We start from the raw sequence: 19,496 nt of genomic DNA on the forward strand, positions 1-19,496 counted from the left end.
GCGCGCAGGGTATTATTTTAAATAGTTTGTAATTTGTCTAGATTTTTGGTTGTGGTTCCTGTGAAGAGTACATTACAATAGCCCATCCTTGAGCCTATGATGGCTTGCGCAATTGTCAGACACTTTGTGGTTGAGAGGAACGGTCTGGTGGCATTGAGGAGTTTGGAGTAAAAGGCTGCAGAGGTCGCGATTGCGCTGACTTGTCTAGACCTTGTGAGGTCAGAAACTAAGTATACTCCCAGTGTTTTGACTGGGATGGTGCTGATGTTGATGGTGAATGCTTGGTACTGGTCATCCAGAATGATACGTGAGTCAGTAGGGGCTAGCAGTACCAATTCTGTCTTGTCCCCGTTGAGGCAGTGCCAGTTATCAGCCATCCATCCATGGATGGATGGTGGCATAGATGGAATTAAGAGTGTTGGAGTCAGCATCGTAGTTGCCAGATACAGGAATGAGGACTTGAATATCGTCTGCATAGTTGGTGTACATGATGCTGAGCAAGTCAAGTAAGTTGAAGAGAGAGATAGTGAAAATGTTGTGCAGCGTCGGGGATAGGCAAGAGCCTTGTGGTACTCCAAATAGGATGGTGTTTGGATTTGCGGCAGCTTGGTCTGAGAAGACACGCATTGCTCTTCCTTGTGGGAAAGGGGCAATCCAAGTGATTGTGTTGGGTGAGAAGAAGGTTGAGGTTGATGGGTGATGACAAAGTAGTTTGATCCACACAGTCAAATGCTGCCGATAGATATAAGAGAAGTAGTAGGCCTCCTATTCCCACGTTTTCAGTATGGGAAAAGGTGGTTTACTCGAGCATAGCACACTCTTTGGCACAATGACACAGTTCAATTACCAGCATCAGGACCTTCTGTACGCAAGTCTCTTTCCTTCTTAAAGTCTCTTGATGTAGAGGGTCTGATGTACCGAAAACAAAGTTATTTTCCCTCTCACGTACTCAATTGAGAAGATTCACTCTTCACCCTGGATCCCCCTCTTCTAGGCTCAGATCCCTTGTTACAATGTTCAGAGAATATTCTTTCTCTGGTGACTCGCGGTTCACCCCGGATCACCCTCAGCTGGGCTCAGATCCTCCTCCTGGTACAATTAGTCTCCCTCAGCCGATTTTGGACCAATTTCAATTAGCATTGACTATCTGTCATGAACTGCCGATTACGTCCATTCTGGACTTCATGGTACCTGACCCATAGAGGACTGAATTCCGTGATCCTTCCAACATGGCCGTTGGATACAAAACGCAGCTTACCAGCCTTTACGCGCTACGCTCAACTTCCTACAAAACAGTCATGCCCCGCGGCTCTGCGCGTCTCAACGCTATCGGCTGGAGTAGTCAGACGTGTGTTGCCGGCGTTCGCTCGGGGCCTCCTTCCGAGTCCCGTTTCCCATTTTCCTGATTATATTCCCTTTCCGTCCCCTTTCCTTCCGTGCTCATCTTCCTGGATTTCTCCTGTGCCTGGTTCACGGCGTTCCGTGCCTCCGAGTCAGGATACTGTTTCCTTCCTGGTTCCCGGTCCTGGGTATTTGAACGCTACTTGGCGTAGGACTTGCAATCCTCACGCTGGAATCCGAAGACCTGCACACGGGCCTGTATAAATCCCAGACCGTTCGAAAGAAGGAAGTCACATCCAAGAAGGTCGCAAGCAAAGAGAAACAGGTCAGAAGGGGAGAGACTTGTGACACTATCGAAGACTTTCGATTGAGCACAGGATTTCGCTTGACCCATTGCAGGACCACTTGGATCTCCCAATTTCTCTACACAATTGCAAACCAGTTGGATACCTAACAGAGACCTTCGAATGAGCACCCACGTGGCACAGGACCACTCTGTTTACGGTATCTTTCTTGGCTTTAAAAGTTGTCATGTCACATACGATTTACACACTGTTCTCTTTCGATTTCTCCATACAAGGTTGGTTGCCAAAGGCAACCTTGGTTCTAACACAGGCCGGTCTGGTATCTGTTTCCCCGACTCACCGGCTGTGCTGACTTTACTGGCGCTGCTTTATTGTAGGAGCCAGGGACAGTACCACAGCGGCATACGCTCCTCCCTGCCTTGGTCATCGACGCAGGAGAACCCCGGGTTGCTCCGACACACAGCACAGGTTTCTTCAACTTTAATTCTAGGTCTTAGGCTTCTTATTTTCCAAGGTTCACGAAAGTAATGGTCTGAAAGGGTCAAGGGCACTTCCCTCCTTGCAGCCAGCTCTGGTATCGCCGTCTTTCTCCTCATTTTCAACTGCTATCTTTGAACTGCTGCTTCCTCGTCTGCTTTGCTTTGCTCAGTGTGTGCTTTCGTGCTCTGCATTTTATCCGTGTGGCAGTGGGATGGAAGTCAGGTGTGCGTAATGATCAGGAATTGCCTGACCCAGTCCGACTATTGTATGGGTACATGTCGGGTATACGGCTCTGGTGTTAGTTTTCGCTCACAGTGAGCTGTCGGTTAGAAAGTGTTCATGTCGGGAAAGGGGCTGGGGGTGTCGAGTTCCTAAGTATCCTACCTGGAAGAATGGGAAAAGGGGTTATAGGGAAGGGGATACCCCGTCTCACCATCCGATGTCCCACTTCACCCGGTGTCCCACTCCGGGTCCCCGGAGACCCCCGATCCAGGTGATCCTCCCGCACTGGTCCACACCCAGGAACTGGATCCAAAAGTGATGGCCTTGTCCTGGCCACCAGGATGACAGACCCCCGGGGACTAGCGGGTGAGACGCCTTTTTGGTGTCTCACACTCCCGCTTCAGGCTCTTCTCCCTACTGGTGCACGGCACCAATGGAACAACCTCCCCTCAACTTAGTCTTCCAACTTGACCCCCTTCTCTCCCTGGTCCATATCATATGCACAGAATTCTGCTTTCGAGGGGATTGGGTCCTCCGACGTATTCCATATCTATGACATGTAATCACCACAGCTGTGCTGCTTTGGAAACTTTTTTCGGCGTCTGCGTCCTGCTTCGATGACGTCGATGCGCCGTCATCGAGGGCCTCCTCCGACGTCATCCGATGTGATAAGTAGGACGCACGACGCCCGTAGCCTCAGTTCCGTTTTTTCCGCGAACGTGTTGCTTCGTGATTCTCGGTTCACGCCTCGACTCTTTGGAGTTCTGTTCTTCTCGGTTCTTCGAACCTGTTCGTTTTGTGCAAATCCTTTGTGTGAAGATGTCTTCTACTTCGTCTTCGACCCCGCGTCCGGGTTTCAAGAAGTGCGGGGAGTGTGGGTCCAAGATGTCGGTGACGGACTCGCACGACGCCTGCCTCTGGTGCCTCGGGGAGGCCCACAACACGGATGACTGTATCGACTGCCAGTCACTCACGTCCAAAGCCTTACGCGAACGTAAGAAGTTGTAGTCGGTAGGTCAGGTGTCCAAGCCCAGGAAGTCGAAGTCTGCGGGGCTTTCGACGGATGATTCGAGGGGTGACTCTCCGCGTCATCGTCGGAAGTCTCGTGGGTCTCCTTCTAGGAGTCGGTCTCGCCACTCCTCAGCCTCTTCGAGGCGTTCTCGGAAGCGCCGACACCGGTCGTCTTCCAGGTCCTCCTCGGAGGACTCTGCCCGGCACGTCGCTTACCCCACCAGCCGTGCGACGCCGGAGGAATGGGCTTCCTTCGGGAAGAAAATGCTAGCGATTCTTGAGTCGCAGGGTACTAAGCCGTCCGCGCCCCCGAGTGGGGTCGGTCGTGTGAGGTCGAGAGACACCGCTCGCATGAGTGGTCGGCACGAGTCACGGGAGAGGTCCCGTTCGGACAAGGAGACTCGTTCTCGCCGTACCCGTTCCAGGTCCTGGTCCTCGACGCGTTCGACACCGTGTGCACCTGTGAAGTCTTCAAGGAAGACATCGACGTCTGAGGCGTCGAGGGCGTCGACAGGCTTTCTCGGGGCTCCGGCTTCGAGGCAGTCGTCGATGCCGTCGACGCTCGGGTCGTCGAGGGACGCGCTCGGGGCTCCGGCCTCGAAGGCTGTGTCGACACCGCCGATGCTGGAGGCGCTGCGTCTGACGCCGATTTCCTCGGCGCCGATCCTCTCGGCGCCGATGCCGGTTCTCTCGACGCCATCGACGCCTTTCGTGTCGGAGGTACCCTGTGGCACGGGAGAACCCCCTAGGAAGGCTCTGGTTAAGAGCAAGCACTCTCGGGTGCCTTCTTTTCGCCACCTGGACTATATTTCGGAGGCGGATGAGGATTCTGATGGCCTGGTTCCTAGTCAGGTTCCAGATGAAATTGTCTCGGGCCATAGTCAGTTTGACGAATTGAGACAGTCACTGCATGATGCCAGTGGACTGGACACCTCTCCGGAGGTGGAGTTTTGTAGGCCTGAGCCTGGCTCTCATGCCGATTCCTCGTACCGGCGCCCTATGGCTAGGGTTTCTGAGTACTTGGGATGGTCTGCTCCCCCAGGGGAGTTTGTGCAGGATGATCTGACGGACATCCTTGATGTTGGTCCCCCAACTGACCCGGTACTGCCGTTCCATATGGCTTTACAGAGAAGGGTGGCGGCGGCTTGGACTGCTCCTGAGAGTCTCCCGGCGGTGGGCAGATCCTTGTCGCGAAAATACCGTCCAGCCAGTAGCGACCCCTGCTACTTGACCAGGCACCCCACTCCGGAGAGTTTGGTGGTGCAGGCGGCCACGGCCCCGGCAAAGCAGGCATCGTACCCTACCATCCCTCCTGATAGGGACGACAAACGTTTTGATGGCTGGGCGAAGAAAGTGTTTTCTTCTGGTGGTATGGCGCTTCAGGCGGCCAACTCCATTTGTGCCCTGTCTCGTTTCACTCACACTCTGTGGAACTGTGTTGCGTTGGCGGCTGAACATATTCCCGAAGGGGACGAACGGGATGGTTTCCTTGCTATGGTCCAGGATGGTAAGGATGCCATGTGTGATTCCGTTCAGTCGGGTTTGGATTTAGCTGAATGCGTCAGTAGGTCCATGGCGGCGAGCACCGTGATACGCAGGTTTGCGTGGTTGCAGAAGTCGGGATTTGCTCCTGATGTGCAGTTCCGGCTCCTCAACATGCCCTTTGACGATGAACACCTTTTTGGCAGCAAGGCTGACGAGAGCCTTGAGAGGTTGCAGACCTCAAAAGCTGCAGCGAAGTCGTTGGGCGCTGCAGTTCGCCAGCCTCCGCCTTTTCGTCCTAGGGGACAGCAGTGGAGGGGTGGTTCCTTTCGCTATTACTCATCCTTCAGTAAAGCGAGAGGAGCTGGCAGTCAAAGAGGCCACCGCAGGGGTACCAGAGGTGGACGACAGGGTACCCGTGGTGCCAAGGCCGCTCGGGCAGTTGCCTCTTTGCCCTCAGGTAACGCCGCAGCTGCTCCCACTCAGTCGTGAGGCCATGCCCCATGGTTCGCCGGTTGGGGGGAAGGCTGGCGCAGCATCTTGTAGAGTGGCAAGCCATTACTTCAGATGTGTGGGTTCTGGAGATCATAACCCACGGCTACTGTCTTCCCTTTCGGCACAGGCCTTGCGACAATCCACCGGGGAACCTCTCTTTGCAGAGTCCGGATCCGCTCCTTGCGCAGGAAATTCAAGCCCTGCTGGAGAAAGGCGCCATAGAACTGGTGCCTGTAGCGGAGAGGAACAAGGGATGGTATTCCCCTTATTTTTTGATTTCGAAGAAAGACGGGGGATTGAGACCCATTATGGACTTGCGCGGTTTGAACAAACTCCTCAGGAAGGACAAGTTCAAGATGGTTACTCTCTCTCAAGTCCTCCAGGCCCTTCAGCTTCAGGACTGGTTGGTGTCACTCGACCTCAAGGATGCTTACTTCCATGCGCCGATCCATCCCAAGCACAAGAAGTACTTGAGGTTCGCGGTTGGCGACTCGCACTTTCAGTTTCGGGTCCTGCCGTTCGGATTGACCTCCGCCCCGAGGGTTTTCACCAAGCTCATGGTGGTGGTGGCAGCGCATCTCAGGCAAGGGGGGATTCACGTCTACCCCTACCTGGACGATTGGTTGATCAGGGGGAGCTCTCCCGAGCAAGTCCTGGATCATCTGTCCGTCACCTGCCGCTCCCTTCACAGGCTGGGCTTCTCCCTCAATTTAAAGAAGTCCCATTTGACGCCAACACAGCGGCTCCAGTAAATCGGAGCAGTGCTCGACACTTCCCTGGGGCAGTGTTTTCCTCCCCAGGTGAGGGCTCTTCACATTCAGCAGATGGTGCACAAGTTTCAGCATGCCGAGAAGCTCCCTGCGTTCGAGTGGTTGCTCGGCCTCATGGCATCCTGCATTCTTCTGGTGCCAGAGGCTCGCCTGCGGATGAGATCTTTGCAGTGGGCACTCAAGACGCAATGGTCGCAGTCTTCCGGCAGGATGTCGGACCCGGTTCAGTGCCGCCCTCGGTCGCCCGGGATCTTCTGTGGTGGGCCGTCGAAGGCAACTTGATGAGGGGGGCTCCATTTTGGCTTCCCTGGCCGGAGGTGACGATCGTGACAGATGCATCCCTCACGGGATGGGGAGCTCATGCCAACGGGCTGACAGTCAGCGGTCGTTGGTCTCCGTCGGAGTCCAGACTCCATATCAATCTTTTGGAGCTGAGGGCCATCAGGCTAGCCCTGAAGGCTTTTCTGCCGACTGTGCGAGGAAAGTGTCCTGATCCTGACGGACAATACGGTGGCCATGCACTACCTCAACAAAAAAGGGGGGGCAGGGTCACTTCCTCTGTGCAGGGAGGCGATGCAGCTCGAGTTCTGGGCCATCCAGCAGGAAGTTTCGCTCTCGGCAGTTCATCTGGCCGGAGTCGAGAGCGTGACGGCGGACGCTCTGAGCAGGCAGGAGATTCTCCTGGAGATCTTCGCCCTTTGGGGGACCCCTCAAGTGGATCTCTTCGCCTCCAGTGTCAACCGGAAGTGCGAAAGGTTTTGCTCGCGGGAATTTCCTCCAAAAGGAGCCTTAGGAGACGCGTTCGTGGTGGAGTGGTCATTCCCGCTGCTGTACGCGTTTCCTCCAGTCCCCGTCATCCCGCAAGTGCTGCGGAGGTTACGGAAGTTCGGTTCCCGGATGATCCTCATTACCCCGGCGTGGGCTCGGAGGACGTGGTACCCGGACCTTCTCGACTTATCCATCTGCCCTCCACGTCATCTTCCCTACCGAGACGATCTGCTCTCACGGGAGGGGGGTCAGGTTCTCCATCCAGAGGTCCGATCCCTCAACCTTCACGCTTGGCTTCTGAAAGGTTGAGGTATAAGGATTGGGACCTCCCTGAGGACGTGATGGAGGTGTTGCTTTCGGCCCGAAGGCCAGCAACAAAGTCTCTGTACCGTTGCCGTTGGCGCAAGTTCTGCGACTGGTGCAGAGTTCAGAATGTGGATCCTTTTGCATGTGACATCCCCATGGTTCTGTCCTTTTTACTTTCTTTGGCCCACAGGGGCTTGCAAGTGGGTACCGTTAAAGGTTATCTGGTGGCGCTGTCCATCTTTAAGCGCTCGTCTGAAGAGTGTTCTTACTTTAAAATCCCTTTGATTTCTGAAGTTTCTTATGGGTGCTCCGTTTGGGCCTTTACATTCTTGCCCTTTGAGGCTGTTAACTCTGAAAACTGTGTTTTTGGTTGCGGTTACTTCCGCTCACAGAGTGAGTGAGTTACAGGCACTTTCAGTTAAGCCTCCCTTCACTGTATTTCACAAGGACAGGGTTGTCCTTAGAGTTCGTCCTCCTTTTCTTCCGAAGGTAGTGACGGAATTTCATTTAGCCCAGAAGGTTGTTCTTCCGGCATTCTTTCCTCCTCCGCATCCTGGTAAGGAAGAGAAGAGGCTCCATAGGCTTGATCCTAGGAGAGCTTTAAGCTTTTATGTTTCACGCATGTCCCGGGTCAGAGTGGACGATCAACTCTTTATTGGTTTCGCTGGAAAGCGTTTGGGGCAAGCTGTGACGAAACAGACTTTGTCTCGCTGGATTATTTTGGCCATCTCGGAGTGCTACCGCTTGGCGGGTAAGGACCCACCGGCTGGCTTGCGGGCCCATTCTACCAGGGGTATGGCTGCGTCTACTGCCCTGCAGAGGGGTGTTCCTATTCGCAACATCTGTGATGCAGCCACCTGGTCTTCAGTACATACATTTGTACGTCACTATTCCCTCGATTCCATCCGAGCACAGGATCTGGCCTTTGGCAAGGCGGTCCTTTGCTCTGCTATTTGATTGGCTATTCTAAATCTTGATTCTAAAATTCTTTCCCTCCTCCTTGCTCTGGTACTGCTTTGGGAGTCTGTCATAGATATGGAATACGTCGGAGGACCCAATCCCCTCGAAGAACAATTTACTTTCTTACCTGGTAACGTTCTTTCGATGGGATGGTCCGACGACGTATTCCATATCGCTCCCGCCCTGCCTTCCCCGCTGCAGAATTTCTTTTGCGATTGCAGCTTGCGTTCCGCAAGGCTGTGTGTCTGACTGGCAGTTGACTAGTGTCACACGTTCTGGGGGAAAAAACTACAACTGAGGCTACGTGCGTCCCACTTATCACATCGGATGACGTCGGAGGAGGCCCTCGACGACGGCGCATCGACGTCATCGACGCAGGACGCAGACGCCGAAAAAAGTTTCCGAAGCAGCACAGCTGTGGTGATTACATGTCATAGATATGGAATACGTCGTCGGACCATCCCATCGAAAGAAGGTTACCAGGTAAGAAAGTAACTTGTTCTTATCACTTCCTGGACTCCAATGTGTAAGGATAAATGGAACTGTTGATGTCTTTTGATAGCTCCTCACAGGCCCACACATCAATTTTATTGATAATTTCATTGCTACTTCCTGTGTATCATGTGATGGCACCCTGTTCAACATGCAAGTTCAGGATCAACACCTACAAAAAAAAGCTTTGTTTTAAAAATATTCTTTGCCAGCAGCTAGAAAAGAAAATTAATGTATATACCATTCACACCACCTAGCGAGGATTGGCTTGACACAGATAACGCACTTCTCGCACTTGTAGAAGAGTTACCAATGAAAATTCCCTTCCGATTTCTCTAAAGTTGAACATCACATAGGGTCAGAAGGTCTTTTATAAAAGAAGCTGGTAATTATACCACTTATTACTTTTATATGCATTGTATAGATAAATGCAACATAGGGAATGGGCATGGATGCTGAACTTCTGCCAACTACTTCAGGCCAAGCATGGTCATTATTGCTGGGGCAATGTGATAAATATGCCGTAAAAAACCTTTAAAAAGTTTTTTAACCCTGCCAGGCTGGTACTTAGAAGTGTCTCTCATTTGTCAAATAATGGATGTGCTTTTGAATATGGTGCTGTATTTTCTTTGTGCAGGTGATGTCCATCTTGCTTCATGGTGATGCTGCATTTGCTGGGCAGGGCATTGTTTATGAGACTTTCCACCTGAGTGACCTGCCTTCATACACTACACACGGAACTATTCACGTAGTGGTCAACAACCAGGTAAGTGCTCAGAATCCTGGGGGGTGGGGGGGGGGACGTGATGGGGACCCACAAAAAAACTCACTGACTTGCTACTCTGTGATTTAGTGTTATATAACTGCCAATAACACAACACACACCTCCCCTTAGCCAATACTGACCAGAATGTCTCTTTGCTGCCATTCCTATAGCTGCCGCGGCCACAGACCATCCCATATATATTCCTGAGACTTGTGAATCTGACTTGCATAGGCCGACGTTGTTAGGGAGAATTCTCATTCTATGGCTAATTTCCCTTACCTATAGAGTCCCCCAGCAGCTTTGCTGGATATGAAGGGTTTGTTTCTTTTTTCTGCTAAGAGTGAGACTCTTTTTTTCCCACTCTTAGGCATTTTTGCTCTGTGTTCTAGGCTATTTTTTGTGTTTAATGTCTATGGGATTTTCTCAACCCCATAGGAACCATCTTTATTCACATGTGTTACACAGCACCCTCAGTGCAGTGACACTGGTGTCGTAGCGACCCCCAAACATAGACTCCATACCCTGGGACTGACTACTGTCTCCCAGGGCATGTAAAGTCCCAATGGACTTTACTAGTCAAATCCTATGAACTAAACCAGTACAACCCATCTTACTATGGAGGTACTGGAAAGGGTTAATCGTTTTCTCCTTAGGTTCATTTTCAAGAGGGTACCGTACAGTCCCTCTCTCAAGTTTCTGGCTGGTGGCAGTGGTTACTACCATAAATATTCGTCCGCAAATATTTCCCAATGGGATTTTCCCTTTGTTCGAGGCTACCACTTTTTCTGACAGCCTCTAACATACCGCCGGTGCATTTTAATATTAACTTGACTCCGGTAGGTTTTATTTGCCAGAACTTTAATATAACTTCTTTCTGGTCTTTCTCTAAACTCCTAACGCAGGTCGGGGATCCTTTGTTCGTCCTTTTGGCGGGCCCCTGCCGAGAAGCTCTCCTTTCGGCGCCACTGAGTCTGGGGTGGGTCCATTGTGTGGGAGGCGGAGTAGGACCCCTGGACAGGGTTGCTCCCATCAAGATGACCACTCCACTGTGTGAGTGACAGCTAGGCTGTATGAATGGGGATCTTTTTGCACAGAAGCAGGGTCCTGAGGACTGGAAGAGCAAGACGGTGCCACTGGAACTCAGAAGCCGAAGAGGAGAGATGCCAAAGACATCTGCAATGACTGAACCACCGGTGAATCCCTGCTGCAGCGTCTCACTACTTTTCTCCACACGACGAGAGAAGATCTTCATCTGCAAATGCCTTCTTCCCTTGAGCTGGTGGGGCCAACCAGTTTGCCAATCGCCTTCCCGGACCTGCCTTGGTCGAATCTCCCGTACCCTGTACTCGGAGGCCGGATAGCCAGGCACCAGTCCACCCGGACCGCAATTTAAAGGAGCGTACCTTTTATTCGTCTGGCAGCACCGCGGCTGGTTTCATCCCTGGGTAGTGCAGTAACTCGAACCTTCCTCCACTACAAGAGCCTCTCTTCCTCTGCTGGATCACCCGAACTGCAGGAACTACCAGGAACAACCGCTACCACGGGAGCCACTTCTCATTTAAAGGTACATTGTTCCGCCAGGCCGCCCTTTCTTCACGGTAGCACTAAAGGTGTTTTAAATCCTTTACCTACCTGTTGGGTTGGCTGCCCCTCTCTTAACATTGTCTGTTCAACTTCTGCATCCACCTATTCAAAATCGTTAACCAAAGACTTGACTGCAGTTACAAGAACATTTTGCTCCTGGGCCCTTGCCCTGTACCACTAACTCTGGCACAGGCCAACTGACTCTGGCTACATTTGTTAGACCTGCCTTCTTTAGATTGATTCTCAACTAGAACTGTGTTGGTGCACCTACTTCTTATAACTACCCTTTTCTTCCCCTTTCTAAACCTTGTGAATTGTTATTTTGCTCAGTTTACATTTAAGTATTGCCTATACTGATGCACTGTCTTGCTTAAACTGGTTAACAAACTTATGGGAAGTGTTGCTAGGGTGTGTAAGAAACTATTTCTATATAACTTGTGCTTTCCCTCCCTTGTGAGAAATTGATAGAGGATCCCTTGTGTGTGGTTTTCACTGTGCCGTTTTGCTGTTTTCACTCTGGTTCACTTGGTCTACAATTTAACTTGAGAGTGTGTATATTTTCCATTGAATTAATTTAACTTGCTTGATGACTGTGATACATGCGTTTCATTAGAGGTTTATAAAATAAATATACATCTACTTTTTAATACAAAGCTTTGGTCAGTGTTTCCTTGTGCCATAGTACTGTAGGCCTATTGTGTAAACCCGGAATACTGCTCATCTCCCTCTTGAGATAGGTCTGACTGCTGAGCCATGGCTACCAACTAAATCTTTGTGGTACAGACTGATACCAAAGGGGATTTATTGCTCTCACCTGTAGTCTTAATCTTCTGTAGTGCTCCCTAAGGGAACTGCACAGGATTCTGCCTAACAGCCATCTAGTGGCTTGTCTGGAGTTATACAAGGTAAAAGGGTGTCAATAGGGGTGTTCTTGTTGCAACTACTGTAAATGTACTCCTGATCCTTCACACGTAGGAAATATTTTGTTTTTGCTACTTTCCTCCCCTAGACTTCTATTGGACATCCTTTCTTGTTGCATTGGTTCGACTCCTGTCCTGACGTTTTGCTGGTCAGTATAGCCTTCTGCTTTACTTCCCTTGTCTTTTTTCTCATTCTTATGAGGAAACTTTTGGGGAAAATTTTGAGTTTCTATGCTAATTCCCTTTAACCTTGGCGACCCCTAGCTCTTTTGCTGGAATGTGGTATCTTTTTGATTTTTAACCTCCTGAGTGGAGCTTTTTGCCACTCACTCATGTGTTTTTCCCTGACTGGGATTTTCAACTGTTTAATGGAGTCGGGTGAACTCCATAGGCATTTGCTTTTTGCATAGTGACACACAGCACCCTCTGTGCTGTTCCTCTGAGAAGTCCCTTGTACTTCTCTTAATGTTTAAATACATTTTCAAGGGTGAACTACCGGTCCCAAGAATAGTGAGATCACTTTTATCTTGCTTACCTTTTCTTTTGTGGGTCCAGCACACACCACTCTAAGTGCAGTACTGGCTGTTACATAGTAACTCCTTATCACAATTCTCATGTAACTTTTTGTTGCACTCACTAACTTGAATGGCTGTTGGCAGTGGTTTCCTCTTGCTACCTTTTGTGCACGGTACTAGCAGGGTGATTTTTCAGCTGCAGTACAACACAGATGGGTTACCATTTTTCCAAAATGGCCCCTGTCTTTATTTTTCACCATTTCTTGTTGGTTAATTCTTTCTGGGCTTTTACTCTGTTCTTTAAACTAGGTTTAAGTCCTTTGTGTGTTTTTGCCTTTGGCGGGCTTCAGCTCTGAAGCCCGTCCAGGCTCCAGTGTGTCTGGAAAGGTAGGAAGTGAGGGAGGGTCCCAAAACCTTCCTGTCCTTTGTCTCTAGGTGTGCCTGACTGAAATCGGTCTTGACTGGCCAGCTGGCTGTCATGGAGGACAGCCAGCCCACAGGTGATTGAAAGCTCTAGGGTGGTGAATGAATAGGTTTTCACATAAAAGGCAAGTCTTTTGGGACTATAGGAAGAGTCGATCACTGGAACAAGACCTCCAACGAAGAGGATGAGCAGAGACCTCCAGCTGCTGCTGACCGCATCAAAATAACCTGCGGTGTCCCATAGGGATCCTGTGTCTCACCTACCATATACAACATTTTCACCAAACCGTTGTTCGACAAGTTGGATAGACTGGGCGTCACCTACACTAACTATGTAGATGACACCCAGATCCTCATACCCCTTTCGGGCAACTTCTAAACAGACTCAGCCTTGGTGAACAAGACATACCTCATCATTCAGGCATGGATGGCATCACATGGCCTCTACCTGAATGACGACGCAACTGAGATACTGATCCTAGGTTCTGAAGTTAACCTTAAAAAACTAAGCCAAAACTAAGCATCTTTCAACATCGATAACAATATCATTAAGGTTATGCCTGTGGTTAAAACCCTAGGATTCTATCTGGATTCCTCTCACCCTCAAGTCAACTCTCTTGCTTCCACAACAGCCTATACTTGCAAACTTATCTGAGCCTCTAGACCGTTTCTCTCTAATGCTAGCTGTATTACCCTAGCCAACGCTCTTATAATGTCTAGAGTAGATTATTGCAAAGCCCTGTTTTCAGGAGCTAACAAGTATATCAGACAAAATGCAAAGACTGCAAAATAACGCCTTGAGAGCAGCATTGAATATCTCCAGCAGAGAGCACATTACTAAATTCAGAATAGAGGTTCACTGGCTAAAAATAAATGATAGAATCTTCCTTAAAACCGTCTCTCTCACCTCCAAATGCCTGAACAATCTAGCACCGCCCTACCCGTCAGAAAAAACTCACTAGCAGAACAGCCACCCAACCCACAAGATCTGCCAACACATCTATGCTTGAGATTCCCAGATTCAAACGATCTACTGCTGGAGGAACCAGCTTCTCAGTTAAAGTTGTGCAATCCTGGAACATGCTTCATCTTGACCTGAGACTAGAACAACCATACCCTATATTTAGACACAAGTTACTCAAATGGCTGCACACTAATGATTCGTAACCAGATCTACCTTGTCCCCTACGACTACCTACCCTAACCAGGCCTAGTTCCCCTGCACCCGACCGGCATCACTACTATACACGCCCTGTATGCCCATAAACACTGCATTGATTGGTACTGTATTGTGTATATAGGTATGTATATGTACGTGCTCCTTGACACACATATGATATGCTCTGTATTGCTTGTATGTATATTTTTGCACATGCCTGTGATATGCATTGTAACTAAGCTATAAGTCTACTTGTACTGTTGCGCCCGGCTACCCAAGGGTTTGGTGCGCATTATCAAATAAACAGACGCCAGCAGCACCTTCCAGGACCAGAGAAGCATTGGTGAGGCCTTGAGTGAGGCTGTGCTGACCCCGTTTTCATTTGGACAGAGAAGATCAGTGCAGGACGACTTCCTCCCTTGGGCTGGTGGGATTGAGACCTGCTTCATTTTGGCTCATCCCCCGACTTGCTGTGACTTTCTGAGGCTGCAGAATCCCAATGCCCGGGGACGTATGACCATCGAGTGCATCATCTTCCAGAGAACGAATCCGGCCAAAACTTTGTGGGGTTCCTTGTGGACCTACGGAAGCAGGAAATTCTCATCCAGAGTCCCCTCACCAGACTCCCAAGACCGAGGGAAATCATCCGGATGTATCCGTTCTTTCTTGGCACTGAGAAAAAAGGCACCAAAACCACGCAGAACATCTGAATCGTGTGGAATACATTGCTGTCAAGTCCTTCTCCAGAATGTTTCCGCAGAAGCCCGCCAGACGTACTCCCTTTTGTCACCACGACCAAGGAACCGGAACAAGGGTCTCATTTAAATCACCACCACAAGTCCATTGCATATTTTGTGAGAATACCTTCCCTGGCGAAACTTGCATTGGAACCTGTGACATTTGGGCACTAGGACCCATACATCTTAGGGCTGTACTTCCTAAGTAAAATTATTGATTGTTGCATTTTAAGTGAACCTACTGATGAATGTATATATTTGTGATATCTCGTTTTTTTGTGATACTACCTGCTAATTTAATTTCTTAGTGTGTTCTATAGCCTAATGAATCGATGTATTTCTATACATTGACTGTCTAAGCTGAATTGTTTGTCTGTGTGATTTCGGAGGCCCTACACCACTCTCACACTCACTCCTGAGACTAAGCTTTTACTGCTCTTCCACGTAACTTGATTGGGTTTTGACTAAACACTGACACCCTGTTCACCATAACTGGAGTGACCTAAAATCTCCCCTCACCCCAGGGTTTATTTTAAAAATACATATTCCCAATGTTTATACCTGTCCAGATCCATTCATCTACAAAGCAGGAAGATTCGTTATCGGCTGTGGACCTGAAGGATGCTTGCTTGCATATTACCATTTGGCCTCTGAACAAAAAGTTCCTCTTCCTGTTTATGGGAGGCTCATACTTAAGTACAGTGTGATACCTGTAGGTCGGAATGCAGCCCCATGGGGATCTACAAAGCTCATGTCGACTATTGGGGCTCCTTTTCAGCTGAAGCGGATACATCATGATCAGTAGCTGGACGACTGACACCTTTGGCCAGGACAGCCTGATCCTCTTCTTAGATCTTGCTATACTTACTGTTCGAAGTGGTATTCTCTGTCAGACAGGGGAAATCCCAGATGGTTCATACTCTATATATTCACTTAATTGGGACTCCACCAAAGTTCAGTGTTCCCTGACACATCTGTCGGCCTGGTAGTTTCCGTGTGACCTGAGCCCGATGTCTACTTGTTCTCTGGCTGTACCTCTAGCCAGGTTTTGGAACCTCTAATTACATCTGGTGGAGTTGTGGCACCAGACTCAGAACAAGCAATCAACCTGAATCTCCATTCCTGAGGTTCTTCGCTGGGACCTCCTTTGTTGGAGCAGGGAGGAGAATCTCATGAAGATAGTCTTTCAGATCGCCCCCTCACACACACAAAGCGGGGATAATACTTCAATTATGAGTTAGGGTGCCACATTGCAGGACGTTTCAGTTAAGTCTGTGGACAAGCCTAGACCACAGATCATATCAATATGTTGTTCCTCCTGCCCTTCTCTGGTAAGGTCATGTGGGTCCAAGTATTAACACAACCTGCATGTATTATACCAACAAACAGAGGGCAACAAATCCCCATCCCTCTGCAGGTTAGCAATTGAGGATTCATCATTCATTCAATTTTTCTCAGAGCTGTCTATCTGCCAGGGAAAAGAATATGCAAGTAGACCTGCTGAGCAGATTGGACCACTCCATTCATGAGTGGAAGTTTCATAATTTGGGTTTAAATGAAATCTTTCAGAGCTGGGGGTCTTCTGCTAAAAGACATATTCGTCACTGCAACGTATGCAATGTGTATGACCTACTTGACAAAATGAGGACAGAATGATGACTCTCTGGATGATTCCCCTGTCATACCTTGGGGTGGTCACACAATTTACACATGTTCACCTGTTGTGGTGATTTGCAAAGTGATGGCCAAAGCAAAGTGGTAGATGACGTTGGATGCTTCCGTGATCCTTTTCGTACCCCAATGTCTAGCCAATGCATAGTTTTCAGACAGATGGAACTGGTTTCCGCAGGCCTGATGCTTCTCCCATATTTCCATATCTCAGCAGGGAGGAAGTGTTCTCCACCCATCCCCTCAATCGTTGAATTTGGTCACTTAGCCCCTGAAGAGCTGATGTGAGGTCACCCAGTCTTTCCAAAGAGAACTTAAAAAGAATTCTTGCAGCCAGGAAGCCTTTCTTGTGTTTTCAGTACAAGAGCATGTGGCTGATATTTTGCAACTGGTCATTGAAAAGGGGTCTTAATCTGCTCAGGTGTGATTTGAATCCAATGATTTCCTTCATCTCTTATCTAGCAGAACGGGGTGTATGAGTGGCCTGATCTTGTGTATATTTAGCAGCGATGGGGATCTATTAGCGCTTGCTTGATCTTCATTCCACCCATATAGACATTGCACCAAGTGCGGGACCTTGAAGTGATCTTGATTGTCATTGCGCAGTAGCAAACCTTTGAATAGATTGTGTTCTCCCACGTATTTCTCATCTTGTGATGTCTCCATATCCTGCTTTAGCAAAACATGTTCAGCAGGGGGTGCTGCGCATCAATGCCTGCCTACACGATGTCCCTTGAGGGCATCCGTCTTGATGTTGACATCAATGGTGTATAGCATGCGCAGCGACCATTGGCTTCAGTTCCGTTTTTCCATGAGAGCTATTGCTTCGGAATATCAGCGCTCTTCGGTTCCTTGACAAACATTTCGAAAAATCACGACAGGGTGAAAATGTCCCTTACGGAACCCCATCGGGTGCGTCTGTGGTGCTTATGATCAACTCGTGGGTCGTTCCTATCGATGACCTCAAAAGCCCTGAGAGAGCATAGAGAGAAGTGTTCCGCAGGTAGGTTTCATAAATCCCCTTAGACAAAACTCTGCCAAAAAAGCGATCCTCCGACTCTCCTCGTCAGAAGAAAGCTAAAAGGTCTCGATCCCGCAATGGTTCTCGCCACTAAACATCGTCCCCAAGACGATCGAAGAAAAGGTGCCATAGATCGCCGTCTTTGTCGCCGAGTTCCTCCCTGGAACGGGTCGCTTGCTCTGCAAAATCGGCCTCACCATCTGAATGGGAGAGTTTCAGGCTAAAAATGCTCAAAGTATTCGAGCATGCGGCCTCAACCCCCTTGAAGCAAAGTAAGAGCCATGTCGACAAGCAGGACAGAGAGCAGGCAAAGGACAAAACTTGTGCGCCCTCAGGCCCAGGTGTCTAAGAGAAAACTCCTTGGGAACCCTCAGAGGTTCCTTCGAGTAGAGAAAAGTCTCCTTCGAAAATAGTCTGACATTGACGCTGAAAGACTCAACATCTTTGTCTAAAAAATCCTCGATGCCTTAGACGTCTAATCCCTCGACATCAGCGTCGAAGACTTCCACGCCATTCGCGACGCATACAACAAAACCCTTGAAGGATGCCGAGAACATTTCACCCCACTGCCTAGGAAAGCCTTTTTTTAAGTCACGTTCCTCAATTTAAGAGGATGAGGAGCCATCTTTGGATGAATCACGTCCTTTTTGGTTACAGTATGGGACACAAGGTGTTCCAGAGGCCTTTACTTCAGAGGACTCTGGAATAAACAATGTTCATGAAACCCTTCAAACTGCAAGTGGGTAAGACACTTCCCACGAAATGGAGTTTGGAAAAACAGATCCCACAGACCATGCTGATGGATCGTACAGACCACTGATGTCTACGGTCATAGACCATCTGGGATAGAGTAGACCTGCACCACTTTTTTAGCAGTACGATCTCACTGATATTTTCCGTAAAGGAACCCAGGAGCAACCTATTATTCCTTTTGATGAAGCCCTACAAAGGCGAGTTAATGCCAATTGGGAAATGCCAGAATTAATTCCAACAGTGAACCAAAAACTGACCAGCAAATACAGAGCGTTGAGCAGTGACCTCTGTTACCTGACAAAACACCCTTCTCCGGAAAGTTTGGTTATTCAGGCTGTCACATCCAAGCAAAATGCATACCAACAATTCCCCCGGACAGAGATGACAAACACTATGACGCTTTGGCTAAAAGAGGAATTCTCTGCAGGGAGTATGCCCCTTAAGTCGGCAAATGCCACGTGTGCAGTGGCTTAATTCACTTTCACCCTACGGGATTGCATAGCAATGGCGGCTGAACATATCCCTGAAGGGGAAGAAAGGTGATTTCCTAAACATTGTCATGGGTGGGAAAGATGCAATATGCAAATCCCTCCATGCTGGTCTCGACTCTGCTGACAGTATCAGCAGGGCTATGGCGGCTAGCACTGTAATGCGCATATTTGCCAGGTTGAGAGTCTGGTTTTCCTCCAGATGTGCAATCCAGACTTCTTAACATGCCCTTTGATGGAATACATTTATTTGGCAGCAAGGCTGACAAAAGCCTGGAGAAGCTGCAGACCTTCAAGGCCGCAGCCAAATCCCTTGGTGCTGCAATCATCCAGCCACAAACTCGACCCACTGGAGGAGCTTTTAGGGGCAGGTCCTTTCGCTATTACTCAGTTGGAAGAGGGATAGGACTGTCAATTCAAAGAGGTCAGAGATGATGATGCCGCCGTGGTGGACGGGGGAGAAGTGCTAAAACCGTCCTGGCAACGGCTGCTTTACCCTCAGCCGCTGCATCGGCCTCCTCAAAACCTCTCTGAAGCCTTAGTCCACCGAACTCCAGTGGGAGGCAGACTCGCAGCATCTGCATGAATGGCGGGGTATTATTCCAGATGCATGGGTATTGGAAACAATAGCCTGGGGTTACTGCCTTCCCTTTCTACAAAAGGACTCTGGATCATCCATTGGGGAACAAGGCTTTCAAAGTTCGGATTCGCTCCTTGTGCAGGGCAATTTGACCCTGCCGAAGAAAGGTGCTTAGAACCAGTAGCTGTAGCGGAGAGGAACAAGGGTTGGCACGCCCCTTACTTTCTAATTCCCAAGAAGGACCGAGGTT

General features: G+C 49.3%; 1 protein-coding gene across 3 annotated transcripts in view; it reads left to right on the top strand.

Moving 5' to 3' along the window:
• The window catches only part of OGDH (oxoglutarate dehydrogenase), a 1,050,082-nt gene that overhangs the window by 709,689 nt on the left and 320,897 nt on the right, over nt 1-19,496 (top strand). For all 3 annotated transcript variants that reach the window (XM_069618964.1, XM_069618966.1, XM_069618965.1), the window contains exon 10: nt 9,270-9,398. In XM_069618964.1, the coding sequence (XP_069475065.1) occupies nt 9,270-9,398 (129 nt within the window). The remainder of the gene's footprint in view (nt 1-9,269; nt 9,399-19,496) is intronic.

Source organism: Ambystoma mexicanum, chromosome 10, assembly GCF_040938575.1.
Source record: "Ambystoma mexicanum isolate Mex_15411 chromosome 10, UKY_AmexF1_1, whole genome shotgun sequence".
In the NCBI taxonomy this organism is placed as follows: Eukaryota; Metazoa; Chordata; class Amphibia; order Caudata; family Ambystomatidae; genus Ambystoma; species Ambystoma mexicanum.